Raw genomic sequence first — 15,000 nt, forward strand, 5'->3', positions numbered from 1 at the left:
AAGCGCCCTTCCGTTAGACTTTCGTGATTTATGCGCCTACTTGCCACCATGGACTTGCAAACCGATGACGCAGTGCGTAGTGTACACTTTCACTACCCACAAAAACAAAGACGTGTCCAAAAGACACTTACGCATTTCAAGACAAACATATTATTTTTAGTGTCCACATCTTTTGACTCATCTTATGTTTACCGTGAGTGATTTTATCGACTGATTCTACCGCATCCTTTTCCGCGCTATTAGCCATGGACTGACTTAGGATCGTTAATATAGTCCTTAACGACCAGGAATATCCTTAAAATTCTCGTTTGTAAAGGACCAGTGACGCCTCTAAAGAAAAAAACCGCAAAACTTTATCGTTGATGAGAGCACAGTAGGGACACTTCTCGTGCCAAAGTCGTGAATAAATAGAGCGGTTTTCAATTGACTCGTGTCGAAAGTAATTAGATAATTACTTTGGTTTATGATTACTTCACTCAGTGATTGGTTCAAATTTCTCGCGCCAAGTTTTCCAACCAATCAGAAGTGAAACCAAAACCAATCGTGACTCGCGCGTGCACATTTTCCCGCGCTTTGTGTCGGCTACATGTAATTCAGTACTTAAAGTTTTGATTGGTTTACTGGATTGTCTCCTTCCTTTTTGATTGGCCAAAGTAATTACTTTGGTTTTGGTTTTACGACACTCAATTGAAACTCGCTCTAAATATATTATTTAAAAATCAGTTTTTACAGCTACTTTGTTTATTTCTACGGGTATCCATTTGATCAGCTTTTGCTTCCTCTTAAGAATAAGGATGCCATATATTAAACAATCAAACGAGGTCTGAGACAGCAATAAATTAAGAAAATGTCAACGAGAGTATGATGAATTATTTAAATTTTAGAAATAATATGGTTTACGTCTTAGGCTAATAGTGTTTCGAAGACTTTTTAATTTTAGCTATGCTTTCTTCAGTTTATTGTTAACCCTTTCAGCCCCGATAGTGCCAAATGGCACTTATAGATTTTACTCTGTCTAACGCCAGACGATTTTACTCGTCAATGGGGAACCCCTCGGGGCTTAAAGGGTTAAAGCTTCTTAATTTTAAAATTGTTAATTTGCGGTATCGTAGAATCAAATGCTTCTAAATTTGAGATCTCGCAAAACAACGGGACTAATGAATTTTCGGTGAAATGGCGAATCCATTTGATCATGACAGAACACCGTGCAGGGCCAATACAATTAAGCGAAAGTTTACAGACACACCTGTTATTTAGGCTATAGGCCTCATATCTTTAAACTGGGGTAAAATTAGGCAACAGTTTCTGACTAATTTTGATCTCCGCCACCGGCTTTTTGTGTTTGTGGCCCACCATCAAATGTATCAAAAACGTTACCTAAATGCCTTCTCGTGCCGACGATATGTCGGGTAGTTATGGTTATTAAACCTAACGTCGGCGCAGGCACCAACCTTTATTTCTGATTCGTCTAGTTTTATTCGCAGGTGAGTGCCCAGTTTAATAAATGAATTCTTAGAATAAATACAAGCTGCTGAAAAGAGTTTCATGTCGTAAAGCATGATGAAGGTTGCTTTAGACAATAAAAATTGTACCCGAAAGATATTGCCACCACAAATCATGATAAGATTTCAAAAGCGGCAGTGCTGAAGAAAAACTGAACCGATGTCGCAGAGATCCTGGCAACAAGGCCCGTTGGAGCCCAGGTAAGTACAAGACTCCACGTTACCAGGGGCCAAGATCTATGTCGTGAATTTCACAGATCAAGCTATTGTTATAATTAGACGAGTTCTTACACTGTAAATAAGATTTAGCTTGCAGGATTGAAGAGTCTCAATCCCATGTGTAATAATTTCTTATGCAAGAATTGTGATTAGCCTGGAAAAGTCTGGTTTCGCGGGAAAATCAATCTAAAAATAACTCGTGTGTAAAATCGCCGTTCCACAAAGACAATAAAATTGTACACATTTCATCAAAAATCTTCACACATTCTCTTCTCAGTTTTAAAAGTTGTGCTTCATATATAGTTTTTTTCATTACTCCCTCAATCTGTTTTCCTTTCGCAAAAAAATTAATGAAACTTAATTTCGCTCTGTGTGAGCGTTTAGATTGAAATACAATGTTAGCCCGTAATATAACGCGAAATGACACCGTTTGCTTTGTTCGCGCTTGTGGAAAAGACCATTCCGGAATCGGAAATGGAACAGGGAAGTCCCTAGTCATCCGCAAAAATGCATTGACGTAAACCACTGTGACCATAGTAAGAAATTTTTCTTAGTTCTCATTACCAGAAAGCAGGGGCTTGGACAATGTAGTTAGCAATTACAAATTACTGATCTAATGTTTTCTACTTTACTTGTTACAATCTACACTTACACGTGAGGGAGCTCCACTGTATGAAAAAAGAGCATAAAATGTTCTGTTTTCTGTTACATGTACTTGCATTCGGAATCAGTCTTAAACACAGTTTCATTTATGCTTCTTTTCATTTCAGAGGGGCTAACTGGCTTAAGAATGAACAAACAAAATAGGTAATCGGGCTTCGCCTCATGGGCTATTGACCCGTGGCCCTTGCGGGCTACGGGTCTAATTGTTAAATAGTAGCTGCGGGAGCGCATGGCTACTGTTCATCAGAACAAAAAAAGAGCAACGACTAATTTGCTCTGTCATCCTTATAGTTTGTTTTCTTTTTTCATAGAAAATATTTTTCAAGCCTGTTTTGTTTGGTTTTTCGAGTTTTTTTTGTTTTCTCATTTTATGCATTCAGAATACTGTGGATCCGGGTTCCGGTTCTCTCGCGATTCCGGATTCCGGATTCAGGATTCCTGTTTTTCACACACGTCTCTGCCGACCGATCTTGCCAGATTTGCCGAGATTTGCCAGCTTTTGTGCAGGGCATGCGCACTCGGTGTCGTGAGGCCAGGAGAATGATCACACTGGGCTATGTTGAGTCAGTCAAGTGAAGCATGCGAACGAAGCAGTACTGTATCTGTGACTCGGTAAATTTACGACTTTAAACTTTACTTGCTACCGAGCTATGCTTACCGCGGTTGATTATGAGCGGTGGTCGCTTTGACTTTGAGGATGGTGGAACTTACTGCGGAGAATGGAAGAACAGTAAAGCGCACGGATATGGGATCTGTACGGGACCAAAGGGACAAGCTCGCTATGAAGGTTCTTGGAACAACGGTTTCGAACTCAGCGGAGTTTATGTTTGGCCAAATGGTCATCGCTTCGAAGGTGAATGGCTCGGTGGCCGCAGACACGGACTCGGGGTTGAGTATAGGGGAAAATGGACGTATCAAGGTGAGTGGGAGGAAGGCTTCAAAGCGCGATATGGAATACAGAAATCCCAAAGCGGGGCTCGTTACGAGGGAAGTTGGACCTCTGGGCTTCAGGAAGGTTACGGGATTGAGATCTATGCAGATGGAGGTGAGTTTTTGTCAAAGTAAACTAGCGATAAGTGGCGGAGAAAACAGATTTTTTACTTTATCTGCCTGCAGATTTGAGTACGCGCAGCTGAATGTTGATGCTTGTTGCTCGACAAGATGCATTTCTGTGTGGTTCTATTTGAGGGACATACGAGTTGTTTTCCCTTGCTCTTAGCCCCGAGCAATGTGCTTTACTATAGTCACTTAATTTTTGGCGTTTGTGTTCTTATTATAGAACGCTAAACGGATTTTATCATTTTCAAATTTGTATTTCCTTTTTTTCCGGATTTTGATGAAGGTTACACAAGCTAGCAGGAAAAGAACCAATTGAACAGTTCTCATGTACTTTTTCGGAATAGTATTGAAGAGCGAATTATGCCGGCTGATTGTGCTTATTTTGCGAAAGATGAACGTTACCTCTGTCGTGATTTTTGGCTGGTAGTTTTCGGAATACATTTATTTGATTTTATTCTTCACGCAGTTGAACGCGGTCTTCCTCGCAATTAACACTTCGTAGGTATTAGTTATTCTTGTCGACCTAGGGTAAAACAGGGCATATTGAGACAGTATTACATCTGTAAATGTCATTGGCTGTTATTTTATTGGAGACGAAACATTAAACGTTAGACTTGAGCTCAGCACAGTTGACAGAACTTACTGGTGTGAGCTGGTTGTTTACGTATTTGCTCAACTCAACTCTGTCGTGTGGACAAAGATCAGAACATTTTCACACTTTTTTTGTATGCCATAGGAAGGCTTATTATAAGCGAAACGCACATCTTGACAAGGTCATTCTGTCTGCAAAAATCTTATGCACGAGTTGTTCGACAGAATTTCAAATATCTGCATTTGACAACTGTTTAATTCTGTGCTAACCGATCTGCTCGTCAACTTGTCTGTTCCGCGTAATTTTTGGAAATCGCCCAAATCTTTTGATATGGTTTTGCAATTATATCCATCACAAATCAGGTTGTAAAAGAATTCATTTGTCAACGACGACCCTAACACTGTAGGTTCGAGCCAGATAGGCAAACATTGAAAAGAAAGTGACTGATTAACAGATCACAAGAGACACTCTTAACTCCGTGATCGTAGTCTCTGCTAAAATGGCTACCTGTCGACACTCTAAACGACTGTTGATGTTCTCGTTGGACGTTTTCGTCTTTAAATGGTTGCTCTACGAGCAGGTATTCTCAATTTCGTACGTTCTAGCAAACGTCAAAACTTCTCGAACCGGGAATGTTTAGGCGGGCCTACAATGTAGGTTGGTGAGATAAACCATTAGATTGTGTTGTCATGTTCGGTATGTGGTGTTTGAATAAGGGTATGTCATATTTCAAATCAAGAATCTTTTATTTTTGCATTATAATGGTCACTCTGTGACTTTTTCGGGAGCTTTCTTCTCCCACAGATGGATCCAGAAAGCAGCTTTGTCCAACAGCGAGAAAGCCATGTGTTCTTTGTTGACATCCCAGGACATGTGTTCTTTGTTAATAATCAAGGGATTTGATTTCAAGGCTTCGAAATTGTTCGCGCGTGATACAATTTTCTTTTTTACAAGCTTCTTCGTTTAATCTCGGAGGTGAAAAGAGCTTGTTAATAATTGATGTTGTGGTTGCCAAGGCTGTGCCTGATTTTTTCCTCATTTGCGTTTTAATTCCATTCGCAGAACTTATTGCACATTTCCTTTGGAAAATCGCGCATATGTTTTCGTGTAAGGTTCTATAAATCTATTTTTTGCAACATTGAGCAAAGTAAAGAGTGACATCTTGTTAATTGTAGCTTGATTGAGTTTGAACTTCTGAAAGCCGCAAGCTTCCATTGCAGTCATTGGTCAATGCCATGTCTTTAACAAGAGATAATGTTAGCCAAAAAGAGCTGTGCACTCCACTGCCTTAATGTAAAAAGCCTTCTTGATCATTCATTCATGTTGTTTATAGGACCTCTGCCATTGATTACACAGTGAACTTAATGCATGTGATTTTGCAAGCAAAAAAAATCAGCTTTATACTGTTTGGACTCCTCACTTAATTGATACTATAGCAACCAGTTAGAACTTTAAGGTGTGCTGTTAAATGCCTTAGCAAGCATTTTCCTAATTTCATTCACCTCAGGTCCATCATCACCTGCAGAGCCAAAAAATTAATGTGGCCTTTTATCTGTGCTTTGTGTAACAGAGGAGTGCAGTCTTTTGTGGTCACAACATTTGTTGCTAAATTGTGTCACATTTCATTGATATGCATTTTCATGTAATAGTTTTTGTGTCAATGAAAGCATTTTATTAAATACTGTTATTTACTGTTGATGATTTCATGCATACATGTATGGTGTAAGAGGTGAATGTGGTAGGGTGATAAAAAGAAACGATTTTTGGAAAGCTTTCAATAAAATAATGTGTAGTGCTACAGTTGTAAAATGAAATTCGTTCAAAAGTGTTTGTCTAAGTGAAAGATGCCACAGAAGACTGCTTACTTCCATTGCATTTTTTTCATTTGTCAGTCTGCTCTTTAGTACTTGATCTCAAAAACAGAGAGCTAGATTGAAAGGAAAATTATGTTACACTGCGATTTACATAGTAAAATGGAAGATGTAACAATGGAAGCACACTGGTAAAGCTTATCTCATTGCTTATGTTTGATGGATTAATAATAGTTATTTACAATTATAGCCTGTATCAAGCTCAACAAAATAGTCTTTCAAGTTAAGTTTGTGATTTAATAAGACTTCATGGCACCCTGTCAAAGAGAACATTCCAGGATAAAACAGTTCAAGATCAACTAACTTGGCCACATCTTAATTTTTTTGTGATTTTGCAATTAATTCCATACTCAGGACCTTTTTTTGCCAGCAAAATTCAAGGTGGTAACTAGAATTGACGTGCTTGCCAAGCAAACATGTTTTGAGACATTTGCTGTTGCCCATGAACTTCTCTTGCAAGAGGAATGAGTAACACGTGTTTTCTTTGTTCATTACATCAAATAATTAAACTAAGGTCTAGTCTTGTCCCACACATCAATCCTTTTGTCTACTTGTTGTATTCCAGTATACTTTACAACTAATAAGGTTTCCTTTCTGGATCTTGTTTATTTATCCTCTTTTGTGGAGTTGCTTATGATGGAGACAACATTCATCACAGTAATTAATTTCTCATTTGTGTATGCTGAAGGTATGGGTAAATCTCTTCCTTTTGTATTTGAAAAAGACTAGTGTCTTAATTGTTGGGTGACCTTTCTTATCACTTGCTACAGATATCTATGGTATTCAACCTTTTCTTGTTTCAGACACTTTTGAGTTTTTTTTAGAGTTAAGACACCTTTAGATCTCTATTGTCTTTTTCAAAGACCTCATAGGTTTACGTTATACATAGGGTGCCTATTTAATTAACAGTGCTGCGTTGCAGACAAGAGGTTTGAGCCAAAATAGGGGCAGAAGATGGACACCTTACCTGGGAACTCCCTTCAGACTTCCTGTCTGCGGGAGGCAAGATAAGAGTTAAACTTTCTTTTGAAGCTTTTCCTACTATAAAAATTCTTGAAATTGTTGCCTTTAATTATCAGGTGGATGGATGCACAAAAAAATTGCCTGAACTGCAATAAAATTTTCATAGCATTGAAATTCAAGTTACTAAATTAAATGAAAATTGGACTTTCACAAGCTGTAGATATTTGTCAGTGTGAGGTCAGGTTGTAGAGAATTACCATAATTTTAAATGTGTGTTGAAGGGAAGGACATTACACGCTTGTTTGAAGGGTATTTTACTCTGGGGGTGGTGGTGGGGGTGTTTGCTCTAGTCATACGATGCAATGCATTGGTCAAAATTGAGTTTTTGTATTAATTTATATCGTCACCACCTGTTAATTCAAGTCAATTCAAGAGTCCTGGAAAGTGATCTCTTATCCCATCTGGTAAATTAAATATTTTCACCAGAGAAATTATCGGTGGAGGGACTGAACAGATGCAGGTAATGTAATAGCTTGTAGACTGGCTCTCCATTGGGTCTTTTCAAGAGGTTTGCTCTAAATGACAGGTAGTCAAAATCAAATAGGTATGGAGAAAAGGAGACAGAAGGGCTTTGTAGCTTCCCAAGTTCCCCTAAGAATAATATTGCTTGGATTTTAGACGCTGTGCCCTTGTACAAATCTGTGTGCTGGCCACTTGTGTATAAGAGCCAGTTAATGCAGTTAGTATTTGTGGGTTTTAAGATTCTAACTTGGAAATAAATTAGTTAGTGCTGCCCAATGTACCTCAGTCTCATTGGGTTAGTCCCATTGATTTTGAGAGAGAGAGAAAAAAAAGGGTTTTTTTATTGTTTGCTTTCTCTTAGAACATGTCAACCTCCCAGTTACTGCTTGATCATCTCTTTAAACCCTGTTTTCATAACCTAGTTATGCTTAAGTCAGTCAGGTTCCATATGCTGCTGATATTGAAATTATTGTTTATAAACAGTACTTTTAATCAAATCTTGTCAACCAAAATTTCAGGGTATTACTACGGACAATGGAAGACAGGGATGCGCGCTGGTTATGGCATTCGAAGTGGAGAAGTTAAACGAGAAAGCAGCACCACAAGGCATTACAAGCGTTGTATTTCTAGACAGTCTACTGTGGATAACCTTAAATCTAATGGTGTGGTACCAACTAGTAGTAGTCAGAACATTAGATCAAATACACGTCACCGCAAGACACCCTCTCAAGGTTCTGAAAACCAGTCACAGTCTCCCAGATCTCCGAGTGAAAATGGATCACTGAACAGTACAGCAGGGAGTGGGTCAGCACGTTCTTACACTCTCGAAACTGTTGATTCTAATGGACAAATTGAAAGGGCTGATAATCGCTTGATAGAGACATACAAGGGGGAATGGAAGAATGACAAACGTCATGGGTATGGCATCATTGAGGACAATGATGGGTTTAGCTATGTTGGTGAGTGGAGTGAAAACATGCGTCACGGTTTGGGTGTGGCAACTTATCCAGATGGAACAAAGCTTGAGGGGGAGTGGAGACATGATGAATTAGTTACAGATGTGAGAAAAAAAGGTCCCTTGGTTTCTCTTGTGACTCGATTCAAGCCGAGATTGCAGGTAGTTTGCGAGGGGGCTCAAGATGCAGCAGATAAAGCAGATCAAAAGTCGCAGGTTGCTCTTTCCAGAGCTGCAGCATCCCGTGATAAAGCTGTGGATGCATTGGCTGCTGCAGAGCATGCTGTAGCTGCAGCTGCTACAGCTCAAAAGCGTGTGACAGGGATCATGTCGAAAACGAAGGACAAAACCTAGGTTGGATATTTGATGGTATGTTTTTGAGTCTGTTTCAACAGAAGAGCTGTGCTTTTCTGCTATAAATTAGGGAGCATGATATTGCTGTGGCTCTGGCAACTTTTAAGGAAGCATTGTCGGCAAAGTGTAGTGTGGAACTATTTGGAGCAACACCCTCTTCTCCACAGTTTGTTGGCTTCATATGCAGTATGAAGAATAAATGGTTGGTTCCAAAAAAACAACAACAACCTTGGTAAAGCACTTGATTTCTTCATGGCATGCCACCAAATGAGAAACCTTATGAAAATATGTAAAGACTTAGTATTAAGCTATTGTTGTTTGTGATTGCATAAAAATTTCAATGTTAGCTTGGAACATGGCACTTAAGTCCCATTCAAAACCTTTTATACTGTGAGAAAGTCTTTTTGCAATAACTAGCCCACCTATTGCTTCTCTTGTGTGTAATACACTGTTGGGCATGTGTGTGGTACTCTTCCTGGTGCTACTTTGCAATTCTGTATTAAAAAAAAATAGGCTGAAGTCAAAAGTTCAAAGGTACTATATATGTTGCACATTTGCACAATCAAAACTGGCACCAGAGAGAAAAGAAAGGCAGATATTTCAGGAATATATTTGAAGGGTTCCTTATTTACTCGATAAGGCGATAAGGATAGATTTAGAGTCTCTGTGATGGTAGTTTTAAGCATTATTAATTACAGTCACAAAATAATAAGGAAAATGTTACAATGTACATTTCTTTGAAAGACATTTTTTCTATGGTATTTTGCTGCAAGTTTTCTTATTTAGCACAGTTTGGGATATTAATTGGTGTTAGTTCCTTGATCACATTGTGAATGCATATTTTTTTCCAGATAATTATTGCTTGTTGTCCAGCCACATTCCAGTATCTGGTTTTCAGTAGTTTGTGGTTGGTCAACATAAAATTAATCACTTGAAATATCGATCATCTTCACTGTTTTTATTGCACCTCAAAAAATAACTAGTAAATCATAGCACCCAGAGTACCTGTATCTCTGAAACGTTTTCATCTTTCAAGAAAGGGCCAATAAGCACTTCATGACAATTTTGTTTGCTAGTAACAAACCGGGCCACAGCCATTTAAAGATAGATGTCTATCCATTGGACACTGGATAAGTCACTTTGTAGTTGGTAAGATCTATTGAAACAATTAATTTTAATGAATTACCCCTCTTTCACCCCCTCATTAATAATTATCTGACATTACAAATAGACAGGTAAAATCTATTAAGTGTTGCTCTTGGGAGTGGAAGGCTTAAACAAAACGTACATTCAATGCTGTTTGAACAGTGTCTCAACATTATACAGAGTGACATTGTTTCTGTCTGGCAAACAATTTAAACAGTTGACCAGAATTGAGATTTCTTGAAAGAAGCTGGGCCTGGGGTTGCTTCATTGTTGGCAGCTAGGTTTCTTTTTGGTAAATATTGATTTGCTAGCCAGGGTAAGATTTGTAAATAACTTAAATTGTAAACAATAATTTATTCTTAGGTATGATGTAATTTTCATGGTTTAAAATCTCGCTTAGAGAGTGCAAGGTGTGTGTGTGTGTGTGACATGTAGGGGATTGTAAACGTGATCCAAAGAGAATAATTCATTGTAGAATTGCAAACCTTTCAGGTTTCCATGTCTTATGTTGGCATTTACTGCTAGAGTTGGCACCAGCAGCCAAAGAAGCAATTTGCATAAAACTATTCACCCAACATAGTTATTTTTGTTGTCTTTTTTTATTTTTCAACATCATGGAATCAAGAAGAACAAGGTAGCAATCTCCCTTCTGTATGATCACTTACATACTATCAGCATTTACCTGAAAAGAACTTCAGAAACTAACAACATTGTGAAGTTTAACTGGTTGAGCTCTTTCATGTTACATGTAAGGAAGAGGTGATTTTAAATGAAGTTATAAGGCAAATTAATTTTATAGAAGATGAAATTATTTTAGCTATCAGGGTATTGATGGCTTGAGTGACAAAAACCAACACAGGGAGCCCAAACCTATTGCCACTTTCTTTGAAGAATGTCAGCCATTGAGTGGCCGGTCTTAAAGGGGCAGTATCATGGGAATTATCTCTCTTATTTCGACCATAAAATTACTAAATCAATTGTCAGTGACGGTTTCATTCTTAAAGAGCTTCTTGATCACCGCAGTGCAATAAAAATTGATTAAATTTCAAAAGAAAAATGAGCCACACTCAGCCCAACGTTTTCAAGTTGGCATTCATTTTAATCTTGCCTACGCGTAACCTAAGATAGCCGTTTTAAGAAACTATGGCCATTAATTTTCGTTTGCCATCGACAAACAGGTCTCCTTTGCTTTCCAGATTTTTACCAACAACCATGACACTGCCCTTTTAAGCTATAGGTAGGGTTACAGTGTATGATTAAAGTGATTTTTGTTTGCTAAGGCTTCTCTTGTTACACATCTATCATGACAAGGTTTGGTTTAAAAAATAGAAATTTAAACGGCTTAATTAACCCACTGGCCTCTTGGAGTGAGATTTGACTCATCCTTGGGCATTTGAGGTGTCAATGGGTTAAACAGGTCCCCTCCATTCAAACCGTTTCAGTGTGTGAGAAGAATATTCTGTTTACAAGGACAACACTGTATCATCGAACAGCTATGTTACCGTTAACAAGATGTTCCCAACATTGAGATGCAACTTGTTGCCATGGCAACAGGGTAATCCCTACATTGTCATTAAGTGCTTATGTCTCTAAAACGAATTTCTTAAAAACTCCCATTTTTTCATTGCCGGAGAAGGATCAGCAGGCAAACCTGTTGAAATTCTTGGCAAAATAAGCATCACAATTGGACAATTTAAGGTGGCTATTTCCAAGAATTGTTTTTAACTTTGAAGAATCTTTTAGCTTAGCCAGCTTATCACTGTCCAGCAGTAAGAAATGAGGGTCACCTCATTAGTTTTTTTAGAGATATAAAGGTTTAAAGATGAAGCATAATTAGGAGGGTGGCTTGCTTTACTAAGTTCTTTCAACTGTTTAAGGCAATTTGCAGTGTTCTAGATACAATTTCATGTGTTAAGGAAAAAAAAACCAAGCAATTTGATGGAAACAAAGATTCATTATAATATATTCAGTGAAGAGATGACTGATTCTACCACAACAAGATAATAGAGTAAGGATGTTAAAATGTTGAACTGTTGCAAGGTCAGGCAATTAGCATATGCATGAATTGTTTGCACACTGACAGGGCATAATGACATCAGCAGTATGTTACCTAGGTAGAAGATAAGCAACAGGCAAGTGCAGTGACCTCTAAAATAAGAGAGCTGGCAGAGCAGGAATAGCTAGCTGGTTCCTAAAGCAGATGCATTCTTTGTCTTGTGTTTTTTACCATTCATGGTGGTTACGCTTTGGTGCTTTGTGGACTGAAGCCTCGTGTGTTGAAAAATTAGGGAGCATTCTGCGGGCCTTTTAACTGTGCTGAAGTCGATGTTAAAAGTTAGGATTTTTACCTTACTGTGGAAATAAGAATGAAAAAGGTCAACTACGTCTTTCAAAGATGGTTTTATTTTTGTATCAATTACCTGTAAATTACAAAGTGATGGAAATAAAACTATTTTCATAAGAAACAATGTGACTTTCTGTATACCAGTCATTCATTCGGTCCCCTTGATTTATGTTGGGTTTATTGAAACTACCATTTGAGGGAAAAACAAATGTGTTATCCATTTTTATCCCCTTAATAATGTCATTTTGAAATTATTTCACATTCCAAACTGGCATGTAAAAGCGCACATGCCATTAACTCATTTTAATAATATTATTATTATTATTATTAAAGGGTCACCGACAACCACAAGTCTTTGCAGGCGTGCAAGCTATCGGCGCCATTTTCTGTAATACAGAAACTAGTATTTCTTGAAAAGTCAAATTCCATCGCCTCACATCGTCGTGTTTTGGATGCCCAGTAGCTTCAAACTTTGTTAATATTTTCCTTAATGTTTAAATTAATATTGTATTTTTGGCATTATTTGTCCGCCGAGGAAGGAAAAGCGCCATGTTATTTGGCTCACTACTTCAACCTTAAGATTACGGAACGAAAGGAGGAAGGCGTTTGGTTAAAAAACAAATCGAACAGCGAATTCGCAGAAGTTCTTCTTCACGGGATGTTTCTCAAGCAAACCGGCCGATTCTATTGCCCGGATAATAACAACAACAAAGGCGCGCAAAGGACACTGGTTGTCAGCGGCCCTTTAACTGTCTTGCTAATCGCCGTTGCAAGTACAGCAACAACACAGCTCAACAAGATCGAACCAAAAGCATACTATGGAGCCTCTGGTTGCCATGTATGACCTTGGAGCCCAGCTTACAGCCCACTGGGATCTGCCGGCTGTGTGCTGGTTTTGGAGAACCCGGAGAAAAACCTTCGGAGCAGAGTAGAGAACTAACTCAAACTCAACCCACTTATGGCATCAGGGGGCCGTTTCTCGAAAAGTCCCGGAACTTTACGGGCCATTTTCGGGTGTCACAATTCCCTTTGTAACTCAAGAACGGAGAGCATTTAATTTGTCAAACTTCACGGTTATTTTTCTTTTAGTTAATTTGAAAACATGTTAAAAGATTGGCTTTCCAAAACAAGGGGTTGGCAATTTTCACAGATGGCTTTTCAGGCCCAAAAAGATTTCGGGACTTTCAAGAAACGGGCCCCAGGTGCGGGAATCGAACCTGGGCCACATTGGTAGGAGGCAGGTCCTCTCAACAATGTGCCAACCCTGCACCCTGTCATTCAACAAAAATAATTATGATGAGATTTTAAATGACCTGGAGATAATATTGATACAGAAACATGGGATATTAAAATTTTTAGTAACAGTTGGCCAGGCTTTTTCCCCTTAAAGACCTGTAGGCCTTACAGCAGGTCTGCTTAGAATATTGATTGAATCATATTCATTGATTGCAGATATTGAGAATGGATTGAGACACCCCTTGCAAGAGTAGCAACATTCTTCATCTTTGAAATGCACTGACCCTATTAAATACCATTTAAATAAAATATGCACAGCCTTAAAAACAGCCACAATGAAATGACATTCCAAAACCAGAAAGTTACAAAACAAAGAGTTTGCTTGGACTTCGATCCAATGCCAATGTGCAATACATGATTGTGATCCCTAGAAAGTTGACTGATAGTCTAATCTGTGTTATGAACAGTATGGTATGGCCCATTGGGTAGTCATCTCCCATCATGGGAAACCTTACCTTGTTTTCACAATTAATAACATAATTGATGATGATGATGATTCACACTTCTAACAAAACACCATCCCTAACAATTGTTTAGTATTTCGGCCTGTGGCCTTGAACATCATTTGCCTTGTTTGTACAGCTGACAACAAAATCTACATGTATGTTCATTTTAATAGTGGTTCACATCCCAGATGACAAGTCAGTTTCCCCTTCTCCTTCCTGAATCTGTAAAATTAATGCCCAAAGGTCTTGTGTTTTAAGCTTCAGCTTCATGCGGCAAGTGTCCCTGATGTGGTTTGCTGCTTGCACTTGCGGAGTCTGTTTGATTTTCCTCACGATTTATAAACAGGGCTCCATATTCTGGGTGGGACACTGCAAATTCATGAAACTCGTCTGAAAGGAAAGAAAGAAAGGAAATTAATGACCTTTTCTTTTAATAAACCAAAGGCCTTGTCCTCAACAAACTTAAATCAGCAAATACAATTCGTTGTTTGTTGTGGAAACCTTCAAAATTAGTTCAGACAAAACCTTGTACTGGCACTGAGTAAGGTAATGCTCATGCAAACAATTAAGACTTTGCTTCTGATTGGTCGAGGTGACACCAACATGATAATTGACCAACCATACAATACCGACAGGCACCCTTAATTAATTAAGCAAATGCCAGAACAGCCCTGCATATGACTCAAGCTGGACAAAATGAAGAGAGCTACTTCTGAGCAATGACATACCAGAGGTTATCGAGTACATGACGTAAATTTTTTTGTATGTAAGTGTGTGCGTGTGGCATGTGACAATAATATTACATTTAAAAATGATGGAAAAAAATGAGTTATCGACATGATTTCCCTTGGCTTTGAATTATCACTTTTTCATCGCTGAAGCAGTCCCAAGATTGTTCTCAAGTAATTCTCTTCTCGTCATCCAGAGAGACCTTTGCAAAAAGCAATGAAAGCTATCCTATACTTACTAAATGTCACAGATCCTTTGCGCTTTACATCTACTTGATTAAACAAACAATTGACATCCAGGTCCGTTATGGATGGGTGAGCACTCTGGAGGATGTGACGC

General features: G+C 38.5%; 3 protein-coding genes across 4 annotated transcripts in view; 1 reads left to right on the forward strand and 2 right to left on the reverse strand.

Moving 5' to 3' along the window:
• The window catches only part of LOC138022050 (hydrocephalus-inducing protein homolog), a 98,895-nt gene extending 97,557 nt beyond the window's left edge, over window positions 1-1,338 (reverse strand). Inside the window, exon 1 of the mRNA XM_068869071.1 lies at window positions 1,247-1,338. The gene's annotated coding sequence lies outside the window, so the exon portion shown is untranslated. The remainder of the gene's footprint in view (window positions 1-1,246) is intronic.
• A 1,580-nt stretch (window positions 1,339-2,918) lies between these two features.
• Window positions 2,919-12,314, forward strand: LOC138018530 (junctophilin-1-like). The gene is made up of 2 exons (XM_068865188.1): window positions 2,919-3,429; window positions 7,910-12,314. The coding sequence occupies exons 1-2, from the start codon at window positions 3,054-3,056 to the stop codon at window positions 8,698-8,700; spliced, it is 1,167 nt and encodes a 388-aa protein (XP_068721289.1). The 5' UTR covers window positions 2,919-3,053; the 3' UTR covers window positions 8,701-12,314.
• The window catches only part of LOC138018529 (lysophosphatidylcholine acyltransferase 2-like), a 23,091-nt gene continuing 20,322 nt past the window's right edge, over window positions 12,232-15,000 (reverse strand). For both annotated transcript variants that reach the window (XM_068865186.1, XM_068865187.1), the window contains exons 14-15: window positions 14,900-15,000; window positions 12,232-14,322 (exon numbers count right to left, since the gene is read on the reverse strand). The exon at window positions 14,900-15,000 is cut by the window's right edge and continues 44 nt beyond it. In XM_068865186.1, coding sequence (XP_068721287.1) covers window positions 14,186-14,322; window positions 14,900-15,000 — 238 coding nt within the window. In that variant the 3' untranslated portion in view covers window positions 12,232-14,185. The remainder of the gene's footprint in view (window positions 14,323-14,899) is intronic.

This window comes from Montipora capricornis, chromosome 10 (assembly GCF_036669925.1).
Source record: "Montipora capricornis isolate CH-2021 chromosome 10, ASM3666992v2, whole genome shotgun sequence".
NCBI classification, from domain to species: Eukaryota; Metazoa; Cnidaria; class Anthozoa; order Scleractinia; family Acroporidae; genus Montipora; species Montipora capricornis.